Source organism: Lissotriton vulgaris, chromosome 4_1, assembly GCF_964263255.1.
Source record: "Lissotriton vulgaris chromosome 4_1, aLisVul1.2, whole genome shotgun sequence".
Taxonomy (NCBI): domain Eukaryota; kingdom Metazoa; phylum Chordata; class Amphibia; order Caudata; family Salamandridae; genus Lissotriton; species Lissotriton vulgaris.
This window is the reverse complement of record NC_141691.1, coordinates 27,013,851-27,038,939: the sequence shown is the minus strand read 5'-3', so window position 1 is coordinate 27,038,939 and position 25,089 is coordinate 27,013,851. Positions and strand designations below refer to the sequence as shown.

Genomic DNA, 25,089 nt, shown 5'->3' with positions numbered 1-25,089 from the left:
TATGTGCAGAATCCCTGCAACAGGGGGCCAACTACCACCCTTTTACCTCCAGTAAGTCCCACACAGTGGGGTTGCTAAGATGTCATTGGAGGCCACACCCCCTTTCACAATCACTCTGCAAACATCCCTCCTACAAACTGGATGAAGTCCACTTTACTCCTGAAGGACTGTTGGGGCCAAGAAACCCTCCTGGTACTTTCTGTAAGTCCTATGCAGGAGAATTACTAAGCACTGGTCAGAGACCCAGCACCCTTTCTCCACCAGTCTACAAACACAACTACTATCTAAAGAAGCATTTGCAATGTCATAGGTTCAGTATTTGCAAGAGTTAAAGCTATTGGCATTGTAAATGTAAAAGTTTGTTACTAATGTTTTTTGGAGTGGAGTGGATGTACGTTGTGTGTAGTGAAATTATGTGGTATGTTGTGCAGTGTAATTATGTGGATAGAAACTATGTAGTATTTAGTGTATAGGAATTATGCAAAGTTGGATTATGTGTTATGGAGTCTACTGGTAACCTCAGATGTAGTCTCGTTTTCACATAAGCTCAACTATGAACTCAGTGAGACAAAGAAAATAAGGAGGCAGATCGTTCTTCCACCTCCTCGTCAAGACCTGGAAGACCCTCCCCATCCCCCTATGGAAGACCCAAGACCTGCTGACCTTTAGAAGACTCCTCAAGACCTGGCTTTTTTAGCATTGGCAGTATCCCCCCCAAGCCCTGAGACCCTCACGGGTAAGTACTGTGCTCTAGAAATGGTCTGATTGATTGATTGATTGAGGAATCACTGAGGAGCACTTGTGGACCTAGTCAGAGGTATGAGTAGGGCCACTGGAATTTATGCGACTGTTTGGCTGCATTGACATTCGCACAATTATACATTTTCCGCATTAGAAACATACTCCATCATCTGCTCCTTAATCTGCAGATTTGAACAACAAAAGCCTTTTTTCTAGCTCAAACGGCTCAAATGTTACCAAAAATGCAGCAACAAGTGTTTCAACGTGGTGGATGGCCCTTTGCAAACCTAGAATGGTCACCTGTTAATTATTACTAAATGTTGGTGTTACATTGATAATAATGCTTTGCAAGCCACTCTTACTTCTTTCTGCGCCTGTCTTGCTTCTTTCTGCACCCCTCTTACCTCTTTCTGCATCCCTTTTGCCTTTCTGCACCTCTGTTCCTTATCTCTGCACTTGTTTTGTTTCTTTCTGTTCTGTACCTCTCTTGATTCTTTCCACACTCCTCTTTCCTCTTTCTCTACCCCACTTCCCCCTTTCTGCATATCTGTTTCTTCTTTTTGCACTTCTCTTGCCTCTTTCTCTACCACTCTTTCCTAATTCTGATGCTTCAGTCAGCACTTATCTTGCTGCTTTCTGTATCTCACTTGCCTCTTTCTGCACCTCTCTTGCCTCTTTGTGCATAAGCCTGTTAGTGCCTAAACTGTTCATTATAACACTGCGAGAAACTAGATTAGAACATGAAAGAAAGAGCTGAGAGTTGACTGCTGGTGTAAACAGTTGTTTCTCTCAGAAAATGAGATTTCTTTCTCACATATCTGAGAAGGACAATGTAAGCTTTCGGAACATATGCTCTTAACATCTAGGAGAAAATCTTAAAAGGAAACCATTTTCTCCGACACATGGTTTTTCCAATCACACCAGAGAATCACCAATTTTGAAAGGGTAAAGTCACATGTGCATACAAACACAATATGTAAACTTAGTATGGCATCATCAACACATGATTTATATTGTGACTAAAATATGTTATCATCATTCGTATGTGTTCTATTCATGACCCTAGGAAACAGACTTATAATACAATGCATCTCAATGAGGACCGTGACGCCATGTCCTGTGTTGGCTCCCACAACATGTTTGGCATCAATGAATATTTCTTATCAGACGCATCATATGTTCCTAGACATCAAAGCTTATCTCGACAGCAAAGGTGGAAGAATCATAACTGTTTCTGGAGGGCAATCCATTCATTCCCAACCCAAGCACCTATTTGAAGACAACCTTCCCAAAACATACTGAATAGATTCATACCAAATAATGAAAAGCACACTTTCTGAGCAATTGTCTAACTAAATTTGTTGTAATTACATCCAGCTGTTTTTTCATATGAAAGTGATGTTTTGCCCCCTCCCCTCTTCTTGGCCTGCGCTTGATACATCAGAGCCAAATGTTCCACAGAGGAGTCAATAAGGATGCACTTTTTTTTGGATAGTTTTGTGTTGATTGATGGAACAACACCAAATATAATAATGTTTAAAAAAGCCTTTACAATGGAATCAGATTCTTTAGTTTATAATGAAAACCAAAACATGTGAACTCAGAAGTTCTCAAAAAGAAAGTCATGTTGACTAGGTAGGATGGCTTCATTGTTTATTGATTATATTTATTAATCAACTACTCACAATCAGTTTTAATCACTTTTATCATTCAACTACTTATATTTAGCTTGATGTACCATGTTTAGCTTTCAATAATGTTCCAATGTGATGTTAATGACAGTACTAAAGATGTAATGGGAAAAATGCTAAATAAATGTCATACTCGCCTAAGCTTGCATTTCCATCCATCCATTTCTTGCCAGTACCTTTACAGGAAAATTAAATTTCTCTTTCTTTGCGCGCTTTTAAAATAGCAAGATATTTATAATCGGTTAAAGAATACAACTTTTCTGAATCCCGTTGATAAATGTAGAATTCCTCAATGACATAACCAGCCCCCTTGACAGAATCCTTCAGAAAATCCTCCTCCAAGCAGAAAAGAGGAAACTTAAACTCACCGCACATGTAAAATGTTGTTTGGAGAACTGCAGTCATTATTAGATGTCCTCCGGTCTTTAACAGTGAGGAGACATTTTTCAGGGCTTCGCAGTAGGACTTCTCATCTGTGACAAAATGCTCCAAACAGTGTGCCAAGACCAGGCAGTCAGCCTGGGAGTGGATGACTGGAGACAGTGGATTACAGCTGCTGACATCATGTTTGAGAACTTGATTTATTTTTGTTTTAAACGTATCTTGCTTCCCAAACCATTTATCACTGAAAGGAAAGAGATATAACTTGATTAACATGTGTTTATTTGCTGACTAAAGATTAGATCAAAGGGGGGCAACACTTGTGCCCCTCACTGCTGCACTGCGAAATTGAGGAATCTTCCTCTTACAATGAACCATATTTGAACCAGGTAAACCACAGTAATCCATAGCAAACCAATTTCAGTTAGTGAAAATGATAATCCATGTACTCCATTCTTTTTTTTAAAAATCACTTCAGAGACAGCCAGGTTGAAATGGAATGATTTATTCCGCATTTTCAAATACCAAATGCTGCAAAAGGCTTAACACATTGACATGTGCTTTCAACTGTCCTTAGATTGGAACAGTAAATGAACCCAATGCATTTCGAACATTTGTTCTTCTTCAGGAGTACTGCAAATGAATTAACAAAGAACTGCTTCAACAATAATAAAAAGTGCACGACATTTCGATGTTTTAAAAAATTAATGACATCAGCTATAGTTTTATCCAGGACTGCCTTTGGCCTCACATCCCCTCTTGAAACCCAAACAAACAAGATTGTAATACAGCAAAAGATTACCTCGCCCTGACTTCCTTATTGTAAAATAAAACCATCAATGAACAATGTACATTTACCTTGTGAAACCGGCAACTCCGAATCTACATCTCTTCCTCCTACGCGGAATGTTATCAACTTTCCTCCTTCTGCTACCCTTTCCTAAATCCTGTTCGCAAACGTTTTCCCCATTAGATCGAATAAACCATATCACATTACCTGCTGGGTCCTTTGGTGTTCGTGAACAAAACTAAACATTCCCATTCCCATAATGCACTGACCCAAAAATAAAACACCAGATCAGGAATTTAACATGCATCAGAGCTAATCCTCCTTAAAACACAAGTAATTACGAACATAATTAATAATGCAAAAACCTCTTGCTTCAGTGTACTGACAAAGAATAAACATTAAAGAGTGAACATGAAATAGTGGAGGCTAGAATACGAAGAAAATCCATGGTCCTAGAGGTTATCCTGTCTCCAAAGTAATATATATATCAAATGTAATATACCACACTTGATTCAATAATAAGTCACTCATGGGGTGCAACTCGTTTTTGGGACGAGACAAATTGCAAAGCAAATGTAGAAGTATTGAGTGCACACCTTCCCTTCATTTTGTAAATCTGTCTTTGCATTGACTGCCAAATGTGCGTGCATCACAGTGACACAGTCGCCCCAACACGCAGAATTCATCAAGAATAGAACAAAGGGGGGCAACACTGCGGCCAAAAGCTTAAAACATTGACACGTGCTTTCAACCTTCCTTAGACCAGTACAGTAAATGAACCCAATGCATTTCAAACATTTGAACAGCGTCAGGCTGAGGTAGGATCCCTGGGGTATGCCGTCGATGATCTTGGAGGCTTTGGGACGGAATGGGGTGGCGGAAACTCTGGGTTCTGCCAGAGAGGAAGGAGGTGGTCCAATCAAGAGCCTTGTCTCAGATCCCTGCGGCGTGGAGGGGTGCGCGTAGTGTGCGGTGGCAGACGGTGTCGAAGGCGGCAGAAAGGTCTAGGAGGATGAGTGATGTGGTCTTGCTGTTGTCAAGCAGGGTCCTGATGTAATCGGTGGCGATGACTGCAGTCTTGGTGCTGTGGTTGCTGCGGAACCCTGACTGGGAAGGGTCCAGGGATCTGTTTTCTTTAAGGTATCAAGTTAGCTGTCTGTTGATGATTTTCTCGATGACCTTGGCTGGGTAGGGTAGCAGAGAGATGAGCCGGAAGTTCTTAAGGTCTCTTGGGTCTGCCTTAGGTTTTTTGAGTAGGACATTGATCTTGTTGTGTTTTCAGATCTCTGGGAAGGTCGCGGTCTTGAGGGAGAGATTGATGATGTTGCGCAGGTGGGGTGTGATAGAGCTGCTTGCTCTGTTGAAGACGTGGTGCCGGAATGGGTCTGACAGAGAGCCAAAGTGGATTGTGTACATGGTCTTGAGGGTGTAATCAATGCTCACACTGGCCGAGGCTAGCAGGGGGTCATGGTCGATGGTGTGCGGAAGGTCTGTTGTGTTGCTGTCTGTTGGGGCTGTCTGGGTGTTGGAGCTGTCGTGGATGTCTGCTATCTTGCGGTAGAAGAAGGTGGTGATGGAGTTGCACAGGGCTTGGGACAGCGTTATGTTGTTAGTGTTGGAGCTGGGGTTGGAGAGTTCCTTCACAATGTTGAAGAGCTCCTTGCTATTGTGTGCCTTGTTGTCGAAGCGGTCTTTGAAGGAGGTCCTCTTGGCCGCCCTGATGAGGTGGTGATGGTTGCGGATGGCGTCCTTGTGTGCTGCGTGGCTGTCCGGAGTCTGCTCACTTTGCCATTTCTTCCCTAGTTTCTGGCAGGCTTGCTTGGACGATAGGATTTCTGGGGTGAACCAGCTGGCCCTCTTGCTGGGCTCTCTGTGGAGGGGGTTTATTCAGTGGGGCGAAGGAGTTGGCGCAGTCCTCGATCCAGCATCTGAGGCTGTGGGCAGCGTGGTCGGCGTTGGAGGGTTCGGTGGGTGGTCTGAGACTTAGGTTTGCGTGTTTTTGGTCTTCGGTGATTTTGCTCCAGCAGCGGCGGGGGATATGTTGGGTGTGGTGGGCTTCTGGAAGGCGAAGTGGATGCAGCGGTGGTCGGTCCAGAGGAGTTCGGTGGTGTGGCTGACAGAGACGTGCGGGCTTGAGGAGAAGACGGGGTTGAGGAGTGGGTGGGTAATGTGACGAGATGTTTCAGTCCGAGGTTGACGAGGTTATTGATCAGGGTTGTGGAGTTGTTGTCATTGTTGTTCTCAAGGTGAAAGTTCAGGTCTCCGAGGAGTATGTAGCCAGTGGAGGTCAGGGCATGAGTGCTGATCAAGTCGGCGATGGAGTCGCTGAACGGGGGGTGCGGTCCGGGGGGGTCTCTTCTTTTCCAATATGGTGACTACTGAAGACCAACAACAACAAAAATAATGGGTAGCGGCTTTAAAAGTGTTCATAATTCCATCCTTGCTTCTCATGCCACTTCCAACTTCAATTGGACCACAACTACTACAACTAAACAATGTCATACATCATGAAGATTTGACTCCTAAATATAAAGAGACAAAACATCCAAATGGTTCTCAAAAGATCTGAGCAAAAAAGACAGTGACTCAGATTTACAGACAAAGCTATGCATTATAGAGGCAAGGCAACAACCATTTTCAGGGAAAATTACTCTAAAAGAAAACAGTCCGAATAAATGATAAGTGGATGTCAAACTAAACACAAACAGTCCATGACTACCTATGTCGGACAGTAGAATTGAAAACTGCCAAAAATACTCACATTTAATTCAGGAAAAATGATAAAACATTGCACTTTCTTTTACCCAGTCAAAGAACAGCTCAAGTTGGCACAGTTTTGACATCAGTAGGCAGTTGGTCATCTTTCAAACAAACCACCCAATCTGCACTCATGCATACCAAACAACTACAGGTATTACCACCTCTCTTGCACTTCTTAGAAAAACATGACTACTGCCTCACTACCTTAGTGCAAGCATGAGACAATCTAATACATTGGTTACATCTCACTTCTAAAAAAAAAAAAAAAAAATCAGGAGCAGACCTATTTCTCACCTGCGTTTTCAAGACAAAGTACTGGAAGGTCACTGGGAGGTCATGTGGAAACACAACTAAATCAATTAGATGCAGAGCATAATGTTATTGATGAATTTCAGTGAAGCTTTGGGTCTGGATGGAGACTGTAATCTTTCCCACAAATACTCAGTAACAATCATAATTCTATTAGACTCATACACAGCTTTTAATATAGTGAACCACTTCTCTCTTAAAAGCCCTGGAAGAATGGATGGATAATTAAAGGGACAGTCCTTCAATGTTTCATGTATCAGTTATAAAAATGTGTGATTCTCTCTCCCACCAATTCTCCCTGCTCTGGGTAGAAGAGGCAACACTGAATCTTATCCCCTCCTATCTTTTCAGTGCACATCTTTTCATTAGGGCCTGTCCTATCATCTATCTAATGACAACACAGAGCTTCTCCCGGACATATTGCACCTATTGCAAGCACAATCCTTTTTTAATACCATGAAGAATGTGCTATTCCTGTCAAGGCCAGTCTTCACAATCTTGCGATACATGACAGGAAACTTCAATTCACCAAAAGCAGCAAATCTGGGAGTCATTCTGCACTAAAACTTGAATTTCACACCAAGAGAAATTCCTGCGTCAAAAGTGTAAAATATCATATTTGACTTCTCAGGGAGGATAACAACATAAATAAGAAAGAGTTCAGACAGATGTCCAGTCTGTAGTTCTCTCTTGAATCGACTATGGAAATATACTACTGACAGGCATTACCATACTCCACCTGAGGCCCTAAAAGACTCCTCTACATGCAGCTGCAAGTTTTACGTCATGAACGAAATATTTGAATATGTTGTTATACCTCTTTTCATCCTGAAATTGTTAGCATGGCATCAGGAGGATTGTTTTATTTTGTGTACATACAATCAAATATCCTAACACCTGGCACATAAAATGTGAGGTGGGCGTATGACGCAGAATCTGGCACCATGAATTTCACAGACTTTCATAAAAACTCTGCGAGATTTCACTCTGTTCTGTCAATGGACTAAAATAGCATGTTGCACTGCTCGAGCTGTGATGTAGCGCTGGGAGCATGTTTCACATGAAAAAATCAGGGTGAATGGCAACAAATGGTGGACCAGGGGGCGCAGATACTCTTTGTGATTTTGCTGCCACTCAAGTAGATTTTCTACATCAGTGGCAACCTGCTGACTGCAAACGGTGGTGACAACCGGCAACAGCCTGGGTTAGAAAAAGCTCAATGAATGACCTCCTAGGACCCGGTAATCATGCTCGGGGAGGTCAAAACTCACTCAAACTTGCCAACCTACAAACTGGAGCCACCTGAGTAAAAGTTCTGCCAGATAGTGATTGGCGGAATTTGGCCTGAACTCAGTGTTACTCACCACAAATCAGTCAACTCTGTCGGCCTGAAGGACTATTGTGCCCCCCTAATACAAAAACAGCACATATGGAGGCATCCATTGACTTTAGAACTCTTGAAAACTCCTTTAAAGAAAAGAAGAAAAATTAATCAATCTTTCTCAGAGAGCATATCTAAGATATTGAACTCTACCCAATAAAATCTGATTAAATCCCTCCGCTGGAGCTTTTAAAAAGGACCTGTGAGAGCTATTATAGTGAAAACACTACTACCTTGAATAACTGACTTCTGAATATTTTCATAAACCCAGTTGATGTCCTACCTGATGACCTATGTTGTTTTTTGACCCTGGGAAATTTACATTTAGTGGACAAATAAACATTCAACGCACTTGAGGATGGTTCACACAGTGACATCCAATTTGATGGTTCCACTTTGTTGTAAGTGGTCTGTAGCTCTAAGGTTTTTTATGCACAATATGAAATCCAAAACATAAAAGAAGTACAGCAACAGTGAAGTGCTGAGGCAAGTGTTTTGTTTTGGAAAGGGAAAACTAACTCGGAATGTGACCACATTCTTGGCAAGGATGACCAAAGAACATAATGTCCTGTGATTTGGGTGCGCCTGAGTTCGCATGCATTAGCACACTAAATTCAAGATAATTGACATTACCAATTGTTGCTCAATTTGCACTGAGAATTTGAAACTCATTGTTACACAATCAAATCCTTCCTTGGCTGGTTGGCTCCATTTGTTTTCAGAATGTTGGTTGCAAGTAGAATATTTATTGTACAGAACAGGGGACCCTAGTAATTGAGGATCGCAAAAATGATAGACATATACTAAATAGTATATATGACCTCTGTCCAGCCGGACGGGTGTTTATTTTTCAATTATTGTACTGATTTTTTAAATATAAAACATTTATACAAAAGTGGGCACAGCCTGTGACCCACAGACAACAAGACAGAACAAGTGATAAGAACAATTATGTGAAAACGCACAAAAGCGGTCCCACTTTTGTATAAATGTTTTATATATAAAAAATCAGTACAACCGAAAACTTTGTCCCACATTCGTCATTTTTATGGGACCTCTATGTGGACCGTTTATAGCATCTGACGCGGTTCCCCTCGAAATACCTAAAGGGAGTTTTTTACAGCATTTGAATAAAACATCATACTGATGATGGTCTTATCGATGAATACAACAAAGACCGAAACGTCGACATCCTGTTATCATCTCCTTTAATGCTGTCTTTAGACGCCAACCTACAACCACTTTTCATTGTACAATTTGGGTTGTTTGTTTGATTTAGCCGGAGTTGATACTTAATGTTATGAACCATAGAAAAAATACTGTCTTTCTTTGTTCATGACTTTCTTGCTTTAATTAATTTGTGTACATACATCCCCTGTTACTTTTTCAAAGTAAAGAATTGATTTAAAACAAACTTCCCTTCTTTTGCTCTGTTTTATCTAACCTTCCATGAATTTATGTTGTGTTAAACAAGTTTGATATCCTCAGGATACTAAAGAGTGTGAGATTGTGATACCACTCATTTACTAAGGGAAAACATTTCTGAAATAAGTCCCTTGTAGCACCCTATGTTCTGAAGCAAATAAAAGTAAGCATTGTTTTTGTTCAACGTGTACATACTGTTGGTAGGGTTCTTCCAGAGTAGACTTGGGTGAAACTAACCACGTCCACATTACCTTATGGGTTTGATGTTTAATCATATTCTCTACTGTTTCATAAAGTTTGATAAAGGAGCCTTTACAGGCAATCTAAATGAAGCAAAAACACCAAAAAAACTAATGGTTGGTTGAGATTTTAAAAGCTTTCATGAGGTGATACCTTAAGAGTTAATATTAGACTAAAGTATTAGTATTTGTTTGTTTATATGTATTGTATCTGCCACTACCATTTCTTAGACTGGCATGAATGCCTGCTGCAGTGCTGCTGTTGAATCAACGCATGGTCTCAGACTTTCTCAAGACAGGCCTGATACACCCACTATTGTGAAACACTGACAAGAGTTTGATGATTCTGCCCACTACCAGGCTATCACTCCCCTACCAGCCAAAGTCAAGACCATTGAAACAGAAGTCCTAAAATCAACCTTTCCACAATGGCTATCAATACATCTTCAGACAGCAGAGTAGCATAGTGACACCTACCTTACAAATCATAGACAATGCCCTCCTGACCATAGACAAATGTTACACTGTCTCCGATATTGCTGGTCATTTCAGTCAAATCCTGTACCATTCATCATCACTTCCTTATCCACACCATGACATCTGCAAAGGGATTCATTGGTTACACCTTTCACTGCTTCTCCTCGTACACTTCACCAATGTATTCCCAGGGACACTTCCATGTTGGCGAAGATCTCTTTCCCCTGCAGAGTGCCCTATTCATCCATCTTACCCTCCATGATATTGATCTGTATCTGTGATTGTCAGCAACTGAGTCAGTAATCATAGAGGTTCAAGTATAGAACATAGAAGAACATTCCCTCTTTTTACATAAATTACATCAAAACATTCATTTTCTTCAGCTCTCCCCCTTCCATGAGCACATCAGAGTTAGACCTTCTCCAACAAAGCAGCACAGTCAAAAATGTAAAGACATTACTGCACTTTATCTTTTTACTCACAAAAATAGGGGAAAGTTCCAAAGTATGTGCCTGTTTGTTCAGTTGGCTAGTATAACTGCTGGTTGATGTGTCTGCGATTTACTGCTCTTGTGTTTCTCTAGAGATTTTCCAACAGGGCAGCTACTGAAGGTGGTCCATTGTTCCGAAGCAAGACCTGATGAGGTTGTTTACATCTGACCTAGGTCATCTCTGGACTGGTCAAATCTAATCAGTGTCACTGCTGGAGGGGAAAATACACACGGCCTAGTTTATGAAACTACCATGGTTTAGGCAGAGTTGGTCAACTTATCGTGAAATACATGTTTGCATTCATAGCAAATACTTTACTTAGTAAACTTTTTGTATATGCCAAGTTGAAGATAGAAAACCAGTTACCTATAACTGATACAAGGTTGTCAGTAAGCGCTATTAGGAATGGGACATTATAGATGAAATATGAATTATAACACCCAATGATTTTGGTAATCCCAATGTATTGGCCCTCAGGTACCTACAGGGTTCTCCAACTTGAAATGCATCAGATGGGACTCTCAAGTGTTTATTTCCAACCCTCTCATGATTTTCAATTCATTTGTTTTTGGCCAAATGTTGAAGATCTTTATGTTGCATTTTGCTTCCCTGCACATGGCGTGCACCTTTCACCCTATCAATGAAGTTGTGGCTTACACTGCTGAACATTTCTGAGGCCATATCTTTTATGGCATGTACTGTCTGTGCATCAAACAATTACGTTAATCCATGGTTTCTCTCTATTAGTGCTTTATTTTTAAATGGCACATTTTATAAACAGAAAGAGGTAACCCTTGCTCATGTCCTTTTGTCTGTCCATCTGTCAATTGGGCATGTCATTGTTGGGGTAAAATTGGGCATTCTCCTATTGTCAAGTGTTACATTTCACACAACAACATGTAACATTATCAAAAGTTATATTTGAGTTGTTCCAAAAATGTTTTGATGAGGTAGCTCTGTCACAAAACAAAATAAAAACTGAGTTAGCCAAGCTACAGACTCAACATAAAATGTCAATGAGAACCATGATACAATCCATGCGACCATCATATTCCCCGCACCCCGAGGGGCTTGCAAAATTTGATAGGTGGGTATGTAAAATTCATGGACACCATGGGGTTGTCAGTAAACCTGAATAAATCCTTTGTAATGCTGGCAGGCCCCAAACCCAGTAAAAGATTTGTATATAAAATAGGGAATCACCAATTGGAGATAACGCCCTCTTTTTCCTACTTGGGCTACTCTTTGATGGGGCACTAAATTTAGATCCCTAGTGGAGGAGCGGTGTACAAAATTCATCTCCACAAATGGAGCCATATTAAACTACGGACGTAGGCTGGGTCGGTGGTCCCCAGAACACGTCATGAACCTCTATGGATCGATTGGCTGGGCTAAAGCCACATATGGCTCAGAGGTTTGGGGTTATGTTAATGTAGAGCAATTGCAACTGGTGGAAAACAAATTTATGCGTAGGATCTTGAAGGTCCCTCAGAGCTCCCCAGAAGTAATTGTCCATAAGGAAATAGGGAGACCTTTCCTAGAAGATGAATTCAAGATAAGACCCATTATGGCCTGGCTAAAAATATGAGCAAACCCTGAGGCAGATTTCACTAGACAAATCTTGAGGGATTGCCTGTCCAGGGATAACGGTTTACACATTCCTTGGCTAAAATATGTCAAAGCCACCCTTGAAGACATCGATCAGAGGGATATTTTCATCAACCCCAGTTCAATTGTTGCATCTGATGAACGGAAAATTAAAATGTTGTTGGCTGCTCAATTCAACGAAATAAGAACTAAAAGGGCATCGTTAAAACACACTGTACTCACCTATATCTCAGACAAGAACATAGTGGGTATGGAGCCATACCTCTATTTGATCTACAACACCCAGGATAGATTTCTAATGACCCATTTTAGGCTCAATCTTTTACCTCACATACTGGCAGATCCATCAGGTTTTACACAGACGATTGAGCAGAAGGGCGCCTGCGGCTGCGACAATTTGTCTCCGCAGGACACTCTTCATTTTGTACTTTTATGTCCTCTTTTTAAGTACCCTAGACGAAAATTCCTGGTAGAGATTTTAAAAAAAGAGAAGTTTTGTCATGCCAAATTGGCCCTATTGTTCCTGCAAAGAGCAAATGACCCATGGACATTGTGTTGCACCATAAATTTTATCAAGACTGGCGTGAAGCTAAGAAACACTAGAGGGGTGGATGTATAAAGGTCCTAGTGTTGAGCATATTGTTAAATGTTTTTTATATTTAAATTAATGAAATCTCGAAATCTATTGTGTTCTAATTCTTTTTTTAATAATTGACATATGTACTTTTATGATGTTTTTTAAATATCGAAAAAGAATTACTGACTGACTCCACCCTGAATGAAATACGGATGAGGTCATAAGGCAGGAGCACATTGAGTGCGTCCGATGGATAGATGTTGAATCATGTTATAAAAAATGCCACATTATGTGAGTGAGGATTCATCATTTGAAATGATAATACAAAAAATATTTAGGCATCAAGAGGAGAACTGTACTTTGTGAATTTTCAAAATTAGAAGTAGTATAGGTGACAACAAGCCATAACTTCATCTCCCTATCTCTCCTACTACTATTCATCATTCATCACACGGGCCGAGGACATGAAGGTACCACTATATTTTTGCATGCATGGACATGGTGGATTGGTCAGATCTTGTTTAGAACATTTATCAGGATCTAGAAATAATGTGGAATGAAATTGGAGCATTTATGTAAGAAAAACTATGTTAAAATGGAATCATTGGTAGCTTAGCAAGACCTTGGTGTATCTGTGTTTGTCAGTAACTAGGTCAGTGATCCAGGAAGCCAAATTATAGGCCACAGAAGATTATTCCTTCTTTTACAGTTCACAGCAATCACATCAAAATGTTCATTTCCTTTATTTCTCCCTATGCCATGTCTACTTCACTCTATGAGCAGTAAATTTCTTTAAAGGAGATCTAAAAGAAGAGTGAGAATAGGTAACCACAGGAGGCCTGTCTTAATCGACAGAAGGACTCTTACCCACAGCCTTGAAGCTCACAAATCATCTTTATTATATGACTCCAGTCCAGGGCATCAGGTTCATTCTTCAGCCATTTCTGCATCTCCTGGATGGACTTGTCATCTGCGCAGGCAAAGGTGATCTCGTTGAAATTGTCACAGATTGGAAAAGTGTAATAAGCAAAGGGACCAAAGGAAAGTGCAATCATGGTTTCTCCTTTAAGATCACCTGCGTAGATTAGAAAAAGGTTCATTCTTAAGCAAACTGAAAACCTAAAATGTTACATGTTCTTTCAGCAAACAACAAAAAATGGATTTGTGACATTGGGTTTTTGGTTGAGGGGGGTGTGAGCCCTTCATAAGCAACAGCTACAGTCCTTGTCGGGGTGAACAACTAAAGTCAACAAATTTCCTGGTCTTAACCCTCTGGCAACTTGCCTCAAAACCAGTCAGACTTAATTTAGCTGCAATTTGTAAAGCATCTATGCAACACATATTCAGTAATTAGCATAAAACACATCAATCCTAAACAAATTTAGAAATATAGAGTTCATTTTAATAAATTGTTTGACACTGAAAGTATAAAAATACAATCAGTAGAACTGGAGTTAGAAATTCTTAAAATTTTAAGTAAAAAATATCACTTAAATTCTAAAAGCACCAACCACGTTGGAGTGCAGTTGTGATTCACAAAGGGGATTGTTAGAAAAAATTTCAAACTAGAATATATGAGAATGTAACATTCAGCAAGACAAGATAGCCTGCGGTGTCTGAGGAGGAGGCCTTGCCATCATAGAGATACTGGAGGAGGTCACAGTGAAGATTTCCACATTCTGACGTAGTCACTTTTACGGAAGTAAAACATCTCCAGTGGGGCGAAGTTGGAGAATTGGTTGACAGTCTACAGTGTACATTAGGGTACACAATGGGTTAAAATGAGAGTTATAAAGTTGTATTTGATGTGAGAGCAATATAACTTAAAAAAGGTCTGTTTTGAGCCTCTACTGAATCAAATGCCGAAGGTAGGTCTTTAAATATTTTCTTAATGCTTTAAATGCCTATCTTCTAAGTTAAGTGTGCCTGCTCACACTCAAGCTACTCAGGGTTGAACATGTGCATATTTTATTGAGCCCTGTACTGAACCCTAGACTTTGTAAGTAGTTTCATTGCCAGTGGGAAATACACATTCACCACAGCTAATAACCTACTTTACAACAGCTCTGTTGCAAGTTATCTTTTGATGACATTTCTGAGGTTTCAGTAACAAGGTGCTGGTGCTTCTGGTGGACCGGCATTCAACAGATAATTCTAGTTTTTGTGTTGTGTACCTTGGAGTATCACAAGCAATTTTCTGCTGTATCCATATTTGAGCCAGTTTAGAGCTTTCAGATCCAGGGTGAAGTCTTTATTTCCTTTAGTTACTGTGTCTAGCATCATCACAGAGGGAGGCCCTTGTATGCACCAACATGGATCTAGGAAGGCCACAAATGTTGCACCTCTATAATCCGACATGGAAATGACTAATGATTGGACCGCACATTTGAAGTCATCATGGGAGGGCAGGGTTTGAATTACCTTAAAATGTTCATCGAGTAATTCGCTCTTTCAATGGAGGTACCAATTTTCTCCAGCAAGTCCAGGTTCTTGTTAAGTGTCATTGCTAGAACTGGTGGTTAGAGAATTCATCCATAGAGTGATAGGGGGGAAGCGAAGCCTTCTTGTAGCTGGGGAACCTGTTTTTGTCAAGGTCCAGCATATGTTTTGAAATGGCTTTCCTGGTCACTTGTGGTGGCAGTAATAGGACGTACAAGCACAAGGGCATATATTTACTTTTATTTTAATTTGTAAACTTTATTTTGGTTTAAGGAACCATACAAGTGCACATTTGCAACCAACTATGTTAAAAATAAAACACATGGTGGCTATTCATATAAAATTCATAGCAACACATCTCAATACTAAATATGATTTGAAATGCAATAAAAACATCTGAATTAAATGGAGAAGTGCATTCGTAAATAAAATACAATTCCAAATAAAGTTACATTGCAATACATACATTAAAAAAAATTAAAAAACAAATTACATCTTTTTGTGTGTAAAACGCACGCAGAGGAGTGCCTGCTACCATGTCAAATTTCTGTAAGACAAAAATCTCAAAAATAAACACAAAATAAGCTTGATAGGTGTCAGACATGCTTGACAAGATTTCTTTGCAGGGGGCACCTGCTTAAAAATCTAGTACAAATAAATGTAAAGTGCATGGTGTAAAACCTTCAAATGCTTAAAAATCGATGAAACCTTTAAACATTTCAGAGGTATTCACCCACCTTTGGCAATAATGTGTTGAATTATGCATATAAAAAACAATGGATCATGTACATTTGATGCCTGCGATGCTTCTCATACTATCACTATATGATTTCTCAAAATGCCAGGATCAGAGAAATAATCATAGGAACCTTTTTTGTAAGTATCAATTTGAAAACAAGTATCAAGTTAGAATAAAGGCAATGGCTTGGTGTGTAAGGAATTGACAAATTCTAAGAGCTGATTGTGAGTGTGAGGTTTCGAAATTTCTATACAGTTCGACAACACATTTGGACCTGAGTTTTTTATAGACTGGACAGAAAAATATAACATGGGCCTCTGTTTCCTCAGCTGTAACATGGGATGGACAGTTCTGTGACAAATGATGGCCTTTACCTCTCCACGTATTGGTAAATAAATGGATGGTAAGTGATCCAATAAACTGGTTATATAACTTCTTGGCAAGGGTCAGTTTTCCTTCATTTAAAAAATCCTGCATGCTGAAGATATATTTTATCCCAGTGAATCTCACTGTCAAAGCACCCCAGGAGGAAAAAAAGCAGTTCACAAGTTCCTTTTTTGGACGTTGACAAGCAAGCCACAGCAGGATCATCCCATAGGTTTGCTTTGCAAATGCTATTTGGAATATCCCAAATAGAATGGAGCCATGGTAACATCCTTGTCCCAAATAGCACTATAATCTCTTCCAGTACCACTCTACATGAAATCAGCTCAGAAGTTGCCCATATTATTCTTTAAAAGAGAAAAGGCTAAAGTCCAATTCCATCCGAGATATATCTGACTCTGAGGTCTAATTTCAGAGGGGATATTGGGGTCTTAGAGGGGAGACTAACTGCCTAATGAAGTTATTCTCAACCTGCAAAATGTCTTTCACAGGGCTGTGTCCCCAAAGCATGGTGATGCCTAGGGCTGGTGATTCATAAATCTCGATGATTGGGCTAATAGTATTGTAAAAAGAGTCCCTATGCACTTGATATTTGTGCTAATTTTAGCCTTTGGCGATATGGAACAACCAGTCCATATGCTCACTAAGAGCTAGGCATAGGTAATCAAAAGTAGATGCCATCTGTAGGGGAATTCCATTTAAACTAGGATTTGAGCATTTGAAATTAGCTGGATTGAAGACCATAAATTTAGCCCCCTCAACTGACAAAAGGCATTTAAATAATCCCAAATCCGATGAATGCACATTGGAGAATTTGAAAAAAGACCATCTTCAACAAACATCAAAGCAGGTACTTTATTGGAGGCAATCCTGGGGGCATCATTTGTTTGTGAATCCATCAGCCCATTCATATACAAACAAAATAATGTCTGTGCCAGCACACATCTCTGCCAAACTCTTCTACGAACAGTAAGGTGGTCAGGAAGCTCTCCCAATTTTCAACAGTGGACCTGAACAAACGTCTTCTCATGAAGTATCCTGATTATATAGCAGACAGGAAGGGACCCCCATGCCAAACAGTACAATCTTTACAATAATTCCTGAGAGAATATTTTTTGCAATTTTTCTATTAATCTGATACGTCAATGGCTGCCTGGTAGCAATGGGTACCCTTTTAGACAGGTATCATTTCTGCCCCTGTGCACGAATTGGGGATAATATTTGAACAACTAATGGTACCTGACTGATACAGAGCAACACAGAGGAAAGCGAATTTCCCGTGTTATAGCCTGCTCAAACACCCGCTACTTGTAATTAATAGATATCACAAACAGAGACATTCTTTAGTATGCACCACTAAAAAGGAAGGCACTCCCACTGTTTATCTAGTTAAAATCTTGGTTTCATTTACATTTGATAAAAAAATGCAAGGTGAAGATAAAGATATTACCACATGTATTCGAGATAAAGGATTGCTCAAGAGAAAAAAGTGCAGAGAGAAAAGATGCTTGTGTTCTAGGTAAAATAAAAAAAAAGAAATGGAGATTACAGAATAAAGGTTGTTCAGCTTAAAGGTAGTTTCAACACTAGTTAATTGATACAACAAAACCAGTTTGGGTAGGCCTGTCCACAATGCAATCATTCAAATTCATGTTTTCATCTTTTTGTAGCATCAGAAATTCATTATCGTGTTATCTGGCAGGTTGATATGATGTAGTACAGGCCCTTGGTTGTGCGTATGTGCAACATTTTGACCCTGATTATCGCGTAGAGGGCAACTTAAAACCTCTGCTTGCGGGTCTTCTTCAGGACAGAGGGAAAAGATGGAAGCAACTTAGAGAGGCAATCACAACATTAACTAGTGTGAACTCCAGACATGGAGGCACATGTCAGAGTAGTTATGGGGATTACTGACCTAATCCTGGTGCCTGGGGTGGCAAGCCAGATCACTACTCCCGTTGGTAAGTAGACTGTAAGCAGAAGAGTAGGTGTGTGTGAGACAACACACAATGAATGCTCATCGTTAATGGTGCAGAGCAAGAACAAAGAAACACTTATTCGCATGCAATCGCAGAGTGCCATGCTCGTGGCATCCAACTGAATGCACAGTCCATGGGGGTATTGAAAACCCTTGGCGAAATCAAAACAACAGCATCCGTGTTGTTGGAATTAATCCATTAATGGAATCCGGAAATGGTACAAGACAATGGGTGAGTGCCTGTATAAATATTCATGCCATTGGTGAAGAGTTATGGGGAAGTGGATGGTGGAGCAATTTCGCTCGACATACCTTACAGCATGCGTTTAACTCGGAGGCTTCTGACAGGTGCGCTGAGCGCTCATATATGAAGGAGCAGGGAAACGCGCACACCTCGCGTGCACGTCTGAAAGACAGGGGCACCGTGCGTCGCATGTAAAACATGCCTCCCTGGCTCCAAGACAACAGGTGAGAACAGACTTGTTTATCCAGGAGGGTGTCTAAATATGTCAAAAGAGGAATTCCTCAAACCTCTACGGTAAACAAAGTGTATTAAACAATACAAATGTTTATGTATTGGTATCAGTAAGATGTATAACACCAAAATATGATACAGGAAAATAACCAATAGTTTTGAATAAAAGTCATAGCCTCTTAGGTTAACTGTGCATCGAGTAATAATGCAAACATAGATGGGAAACACATAAGATTTGACAAGCAAGTGCTGTGATTTGTCATGTTCAAACATAATATATACGACAGAGTGAAAGTTATATGTACAAAAATTGGACAAATACTTTGATGAGACAATAAATAAATCTATGTGTATTATACATAATATTGAAAAGACAAAGTTCAAATATTGGCATACAAATGAATTGTTTTACATCATGTAGTGCATACTTGCATTGAATTAGGAAATTGCCTGGCAATGTGTGTAACAGTGTCCTGAGCATCAGCCATTGTTGAGAGTGGATGCCTTCCTTGTCATTTCCGTGGTATCAAAGGTGTGAATCCATGTAAATCAAGAGTGTGAGTGAAGTTGCCACTCCTGGGGTTGATGTTTACCTTCTATATCACACACCACTTTAGACTCCCAGCCGAGTGTCCACAAGTGGTGAACTGCTGCACTAGTGGTGTGATGGGTCTTGATTTTATGTGTGGTCTACCTAATGTTTAAGAAGTCACAGGGACATGCTATATCATACATGACACCTGAGAAGTTACAGTTGGTATGATCTTTCATGGTATGGGTGTATTCATTTTGCAATAAGCTTTTCCTCTCCTTGGCCATGGAGCAAGCCCTACAGCTACCACATTTAAAATGGCCCTTGGTTGGTGGTCTGAGATTGCGTGGGTGATGACTCTTGCATATCAAGAGAGTATTTCTTTTGCTAGCCATCCCTCATCAGCCCTGATTGTGATATTAATGCAATATTTTGCCTTGTTGTACTCGAGTGAGAATTGAATATTGTTGAATCTTTTGTTGATTTTAATGAACAAAAGAGAGGGACCCTCTTGCTCAAACCAGGGGAATTCGTTACTATTTGACACATAAGTTAGGAAAAATCCCTTGGTGGAATTATTATTGCTAGGTATATAACTTGCTGAAACAACACTTGTAACACACCTACTGTGGAACACTTAGCCATATAATGTCCTATGAGACTAAAGATTGTTTATACAAATATTCTAGCTTTATTAAAAACAATTCATGTTATTATTGTTACTTGATAAAAACTAATTGCACATGCAACAGCAATACATTTGTCACTGTTAAAAAATGTCATATATTACATACAGTTAAACTGTGTTCTCATAATACCACACATTATTTAAAAATCAAACAAAATGTTGATCACAAACTAACTGACTTATAACAGACATTCAACAGAGAGACCGAAAAAGACAATGCAATGTGTCATGAAAAGCACATCCAGTTGGAGTGATTCAGATACAAATCCCAGGTTCACTATATAGTCCTTATCTCTGAGATGAGCTGTTTCCTAAAATTGTCAACGCGTTTCGATGGTTCTAATAATTATCCAACTTTATCAAGACAAGTAATACATCTCTCTTGTGTGGCACTGTATGGTTGCCTCTACCCTGATTCCTGTTGACAGATACAATGTATTAATCTTTCACATATTTACATATGGCTGTCTATGACATGCTAGTTATTACCAACAGTATAGTTATACATTGCAGGCTTATATTTTATAAACTCTTAGCTCAATTAAACTGCAAAATCTATCTCTACTTGATTATGAAACATGATACACAACTTGTAAACAGCACATCTGATCCTAACACCAAAATGAATTCGAAAAAATTAAAAAAAAAATACAAATGTGGCTACTTCCAATGTTTACCTAGTGGCCAATCACCTACCTTTATTGAATCTATCTTATACATTACCAGGCCTTTCATAACAGAACCTGAAGGGAGGGTTTATAAAGCAAATCGATCAGGGTTGTTACCTTATAACATTTAATTGCCTCTTCTACCGCTTGTGGCTTGTTCAATCAATCAATCAATCAATCAAACACATTTATAGAGCGTGCTACTCACCCGCAAGGGTCTCAAGGCGCTGGGAGGGGGGGGTGCTGCTACTGTTTGAAGAGCCAGGTCTTGAGTTGTTTCCTGAAGGAGAGAAGGTCCTCGGTCAGTCAGAGGTGGGTGGGGAGGGAGTTCCACGTCTTGGCCGCCAGGTAGGAGAAAGATCTTCCTCCGGTGGTTGGTCTGCGAATCCGCGAGACGGTGGCGAGGGCGAGGCTGGTAGATCGGAGCTGTTGGGTGGGTGTGTAGAACCTGAGGCAGCGGTTCAGGTATATGAGGCCCATGTTGTGGAGAGCCTTGTAAGCGTGGGTGAGGAGCCTAAACGTGATCCTTTTGCTGATGGGGAGCCAGTGCAGGTCTCTCAGGTGTGGAGAGATGTGGCTTTGACGAGGGATGTCCAGGATTAGTTTTGCTGAGGTGTTCTGCATGCGCTGGAGTCTTTTCTGTAGTTTGGCTGTGGTTCCAGCATAGAGGGTGTTCCCGTAGTCCAGTCGGCTGGTGATGAAGGCCTGGGTGACCGTCTTTCTGGTTTTGGTGGGGATCCACCGGAAGAACTTTTGGAGCAATGGCAGGGTGTTTAAACATGGTGACGAGACGGCGTTGACTTGCTTGGTCATCGTGAAGGAGGAGTCCAGGATGAAACCCAGGTTGCGTGCGTGGTCGGGGGCTGTGCTCGGAGCAGGGGGCCACCAGGAGTAATCCCAGGCAGAGGGGTATGGTCCGAGGATGAGGACTTCCATCTTGTCTGAGTTCAGTTTCAGCCGGCTGAGCTTCATCCATTCCGCGACATCTTTCAGTCCGTCCTGGAGGCTGACTCAGGCGGTGGTGTGGTCGTTGGTGAGGGAGAGGATCAGCTGGGTGTCGTCAGCATAGGAAATGATGTTTAGGTTGTGTTGGCGTGTGATGGCTGTGGAGGGGCTCATGTAGACATTGAAGAGTGTGGGGCTGAGCGAGGAGCCTTGAGGTACGCAGCAGATGATCTTTGTGGCCGCTGAGCGGAAGGGAGGTAGGCGGACTCTCTGAGTTCTGTTGGAGAGGAAGGAGGTGATCCATTTCAGGGCCAATCCTTGGATCCCGGCCATGGTGGAGGCGGTTTGTTAGGGTACGGTGGAAGACTGTGTCGAGTACAACCGATAGGTCGAGGAGGATGAGGGCAGTAGTTTCCTCGTTATCGAGCAGGGACCTGATGTCGTCGGTGGCTGCGACGAGGGCAGTCTCGGTGCTGTGGTTTGCTCGGAATCTGGACTGTGATGGGTCGAGGGATCCATTTGTCTCAAGGAAGGCAGTTAGCTGCGTGTTGACGGTCTTCTCGAAGACTTTAGCGGGGAAAGGGAGGAGCGAGATGGGGTGGAAGTTCTTGAGATCCGTGGGGTCGGCAGTGGGTTTCTTTAGGAGGGCACTGTCCTCCGCATGCTTAAAGCTCTCCGGAAAGGTGGCAGATGCGAAGGAGTTGTTAATAATGTTCCTGAGTTGGGGTGCGATGGTGGAGTCGGCTTTGTTAAAGATGTGGTGTGGACAGTGGTCAGCTGGGGAGCTGCAGTGGATTGTGTTCATCACGTGGGTTGTGTCTTCAGTGCTGACAGGGGTCCAGGCACAGAGGATGAAGGTGGGGGACATTGGTTCAGTGGTTGGGTGCGTGGTCTGGGCGCGGAAGCTCTTGTGTATGTCGGTGATGTTGCAGTGGAAGAACGAGGCGAGTGCGTCGCAGAGGTCTTGCGAGGGCGTGATGTCGTTTTTGCTGGTGCTGGGGTTGGAGAGCTCTTTAGCGATGCTGAAGAGTTCCTTACTGTCCGTTGTTGCCTCGCTCTATGTAATTACATAGAGCGAGGCAACGTATTACATAGAGCGAGGCAACGACGGACAGTGCGTGGCCTCCTTCACTCTGAGCGAGTGCCAGGTGAGGTGAGGTGATTCCTCCCTATAATTTGGGAGAAGATATACCATTTTCTCAATCGAGGAATTGGAGCAGTTCTGTAGTTTTCTTTTCACAGTAAGTAAATGTTGCAGTAGTGCATCATAGGTCCTGAAGAAAGCCTATCTAGGCTGAAACATGTCGACCAATTTACATTCATAGTGAATAGCAATTCCTTGCATGCTATTTTTCACTCTGCTTTTAACCATACCACCTTGATGGTCAGACCCAATAAAGTTTTTCTAATGACATCAAGATAGGTATTTTTAGAACACGTGGATTTCAATTTTTTCCTTTCTTTTCTCACAATTCTTGAGCACTGCAACTTTGCCCTTTCAGCCTGCACTTGATCATCTCTAATGGTTGAGGGTCAACAAAGTGGTCCAAGTTTTGCTAGCCCCGGGTTCATCCTGAGGAAGGGCACACTGGATACCACCATTTCAACCATTCAACCCAGATGATGAAGTTCTGCTATTGAGCGGGCTGATGGGTACTTTTTCAAGCACTTCTTAGGCTTTTTTCTAGACATTTCTTCTCCTGTAGGTCTACATCCACAATACTAAGGATTGTTTCACCTCATACATTAACCTGTTGGTTTTGTCTTGCAGAATGAACACTTTATAGGTTCTTACATTCAGACTTCTGGCATCTCTCGTGTTGTTTACTGTTAAGTTGGGGGACAAGGTACCAAGAGGTCTATAAATACGACTCCCCTCAGGCCCTCTTTCACTCTTTGTTTTTTGTGTACAAAAAATGAGCTTCAACTTTTGCACCTGCTGCCGTAACCCTGTACGTGCTTGGCTGAAAATGTGTCCCACTGATTCACAGATTTTACCGCAATTTCACGAGATTCGCAGATCACAAAATCGCGGAAAATCCGCAAATTCCGCGAGCGGAACGAATTTTCAGCCCATGCTTACACTGAACCTTTGGAGGCTTATTTCAGTAGGGGCTTACAGCGAGCTGTGAGACTAATTTATTTGCTTGACCTGTAATGTGGGTCAATCGGAACTGCAAATGCTCCTGCTGTGTAAGACTGTCAATTTGACAAAGAACATAACATAGCACAGGGCACTCTCAACGAACTGGACACCCACAACACAAATTTCAAAGTTCCCAAAGGTTTTTCAACAGCATCCATCAACATGGAAAGAAGATCTCCAATACTTCAAGCTGCTGAAAATGAGACTAGGAAAGAGGCCGTCACTCAGGAAGCAAAGAATACTTGCCCTAAGCCATGAGCACCAGCCTTCGGCCTTCCTGCCGAGATGACCTGTGAGGAAAAGGAAAGCACCTAGAGGGGGTAAGGCCGAGTAGGGTCCTTGTAAAGTAGATCCTGGTGAGCAAAGTTTGAATCATCTAGACTACCGCACGAGTACCGACTATATGTCACTTCTCAGGGAAGTTGTTGACTCCTAGGTGCCAAGTGATGACCACCATGAATTATACCAAAGAAAGGGATCCTCTGATACTATGTGGGCAAACCTTGATGTAGGAATGTCTCCCTAGGATGCACAAAGTCAGAGTGCCCTGTATGACTGGTGGGCGTCACCATCTATTTAGGTCAATTGAGGGGGGACCACATCTTGTCAGGAAGATCAGAGTCAGTGGATCAGTCATAATGGCCCTGCCCTAGAGACCACTGGATTCGTAATGCATACCAACAGCCTGGAGAACCATGAAAAAGGTGTCCGACAAAGATGACGGATGCTCATCACATTTGGTAGCCGACCCATCATAGTGACCAAACTGCACGAGGTGTAGTTCTCTAGCATCATGAGGCCAAAGCAAACGAGGATGTGTCCTGGCCCTCCTGCAATTGTTGACAGTTATTGGTCCAACATCCCTGATACAGGTCACCAGGTCTCTTCTAGAATTGCATAAATTAAGGGCTTCATTCTTCAGAAGTTGATTCAGACTTTGACACACGGTGACAAGCTTGGGATACATCTGAATGGGAAATTCCCAGCTATTATCACTAGAAAGAAAAAGAAGTTCTCAAAAATACCGCCCAGGATGATGCCAGCGAGCCATCCTCAAGAGACTGTGGTTAATATTTAGTGGGGCTTTTCTAAGTCCTGTTTCTTTCATAATTATCCCCTTATAACAAAACCAAGTGGATATATTCACTTGTATTTTGAATCTTTTGCCAGTGTACACCTTGCACGTACCTTTCCCGGTGAGCCTTGGACAGTTTGAGCACAGCTA

At 41.4% G+C, this 25,089-nt stretch overlaps 1 protein-coding gene across 1 annotated transcript in view; it reads right to left on the bottom strand.

Moving 5' to 3' along the window:
* Nucleotides 1–2,259: 2,259 nt before the first annotated feature.
* The window catches only part of LOC147718262 (indolethylamine N-methyltransferase-like), a 36,764-nt gene continuing 13,934 nt past the window's right edge, over nt 2,260–25,089 (bottom strand). The window contains exons 2-3 of the mRNA XM_086966666.1: nt 13,738–13,945; nt 2,260–3,057 (exon numbers count right to left, since the gene is read on the bottom strand). Coding sequence (XP_086822792.1) covers nt 2,622–3,057; nt 13,738–13,945 — 644 coding nt within the window. The 3' untranslated portion in view covers nt 2,260–2,621. The remainder of the gene's footprint in view (nt 3,058–13,737; nt 13,946–25,089) is intronic.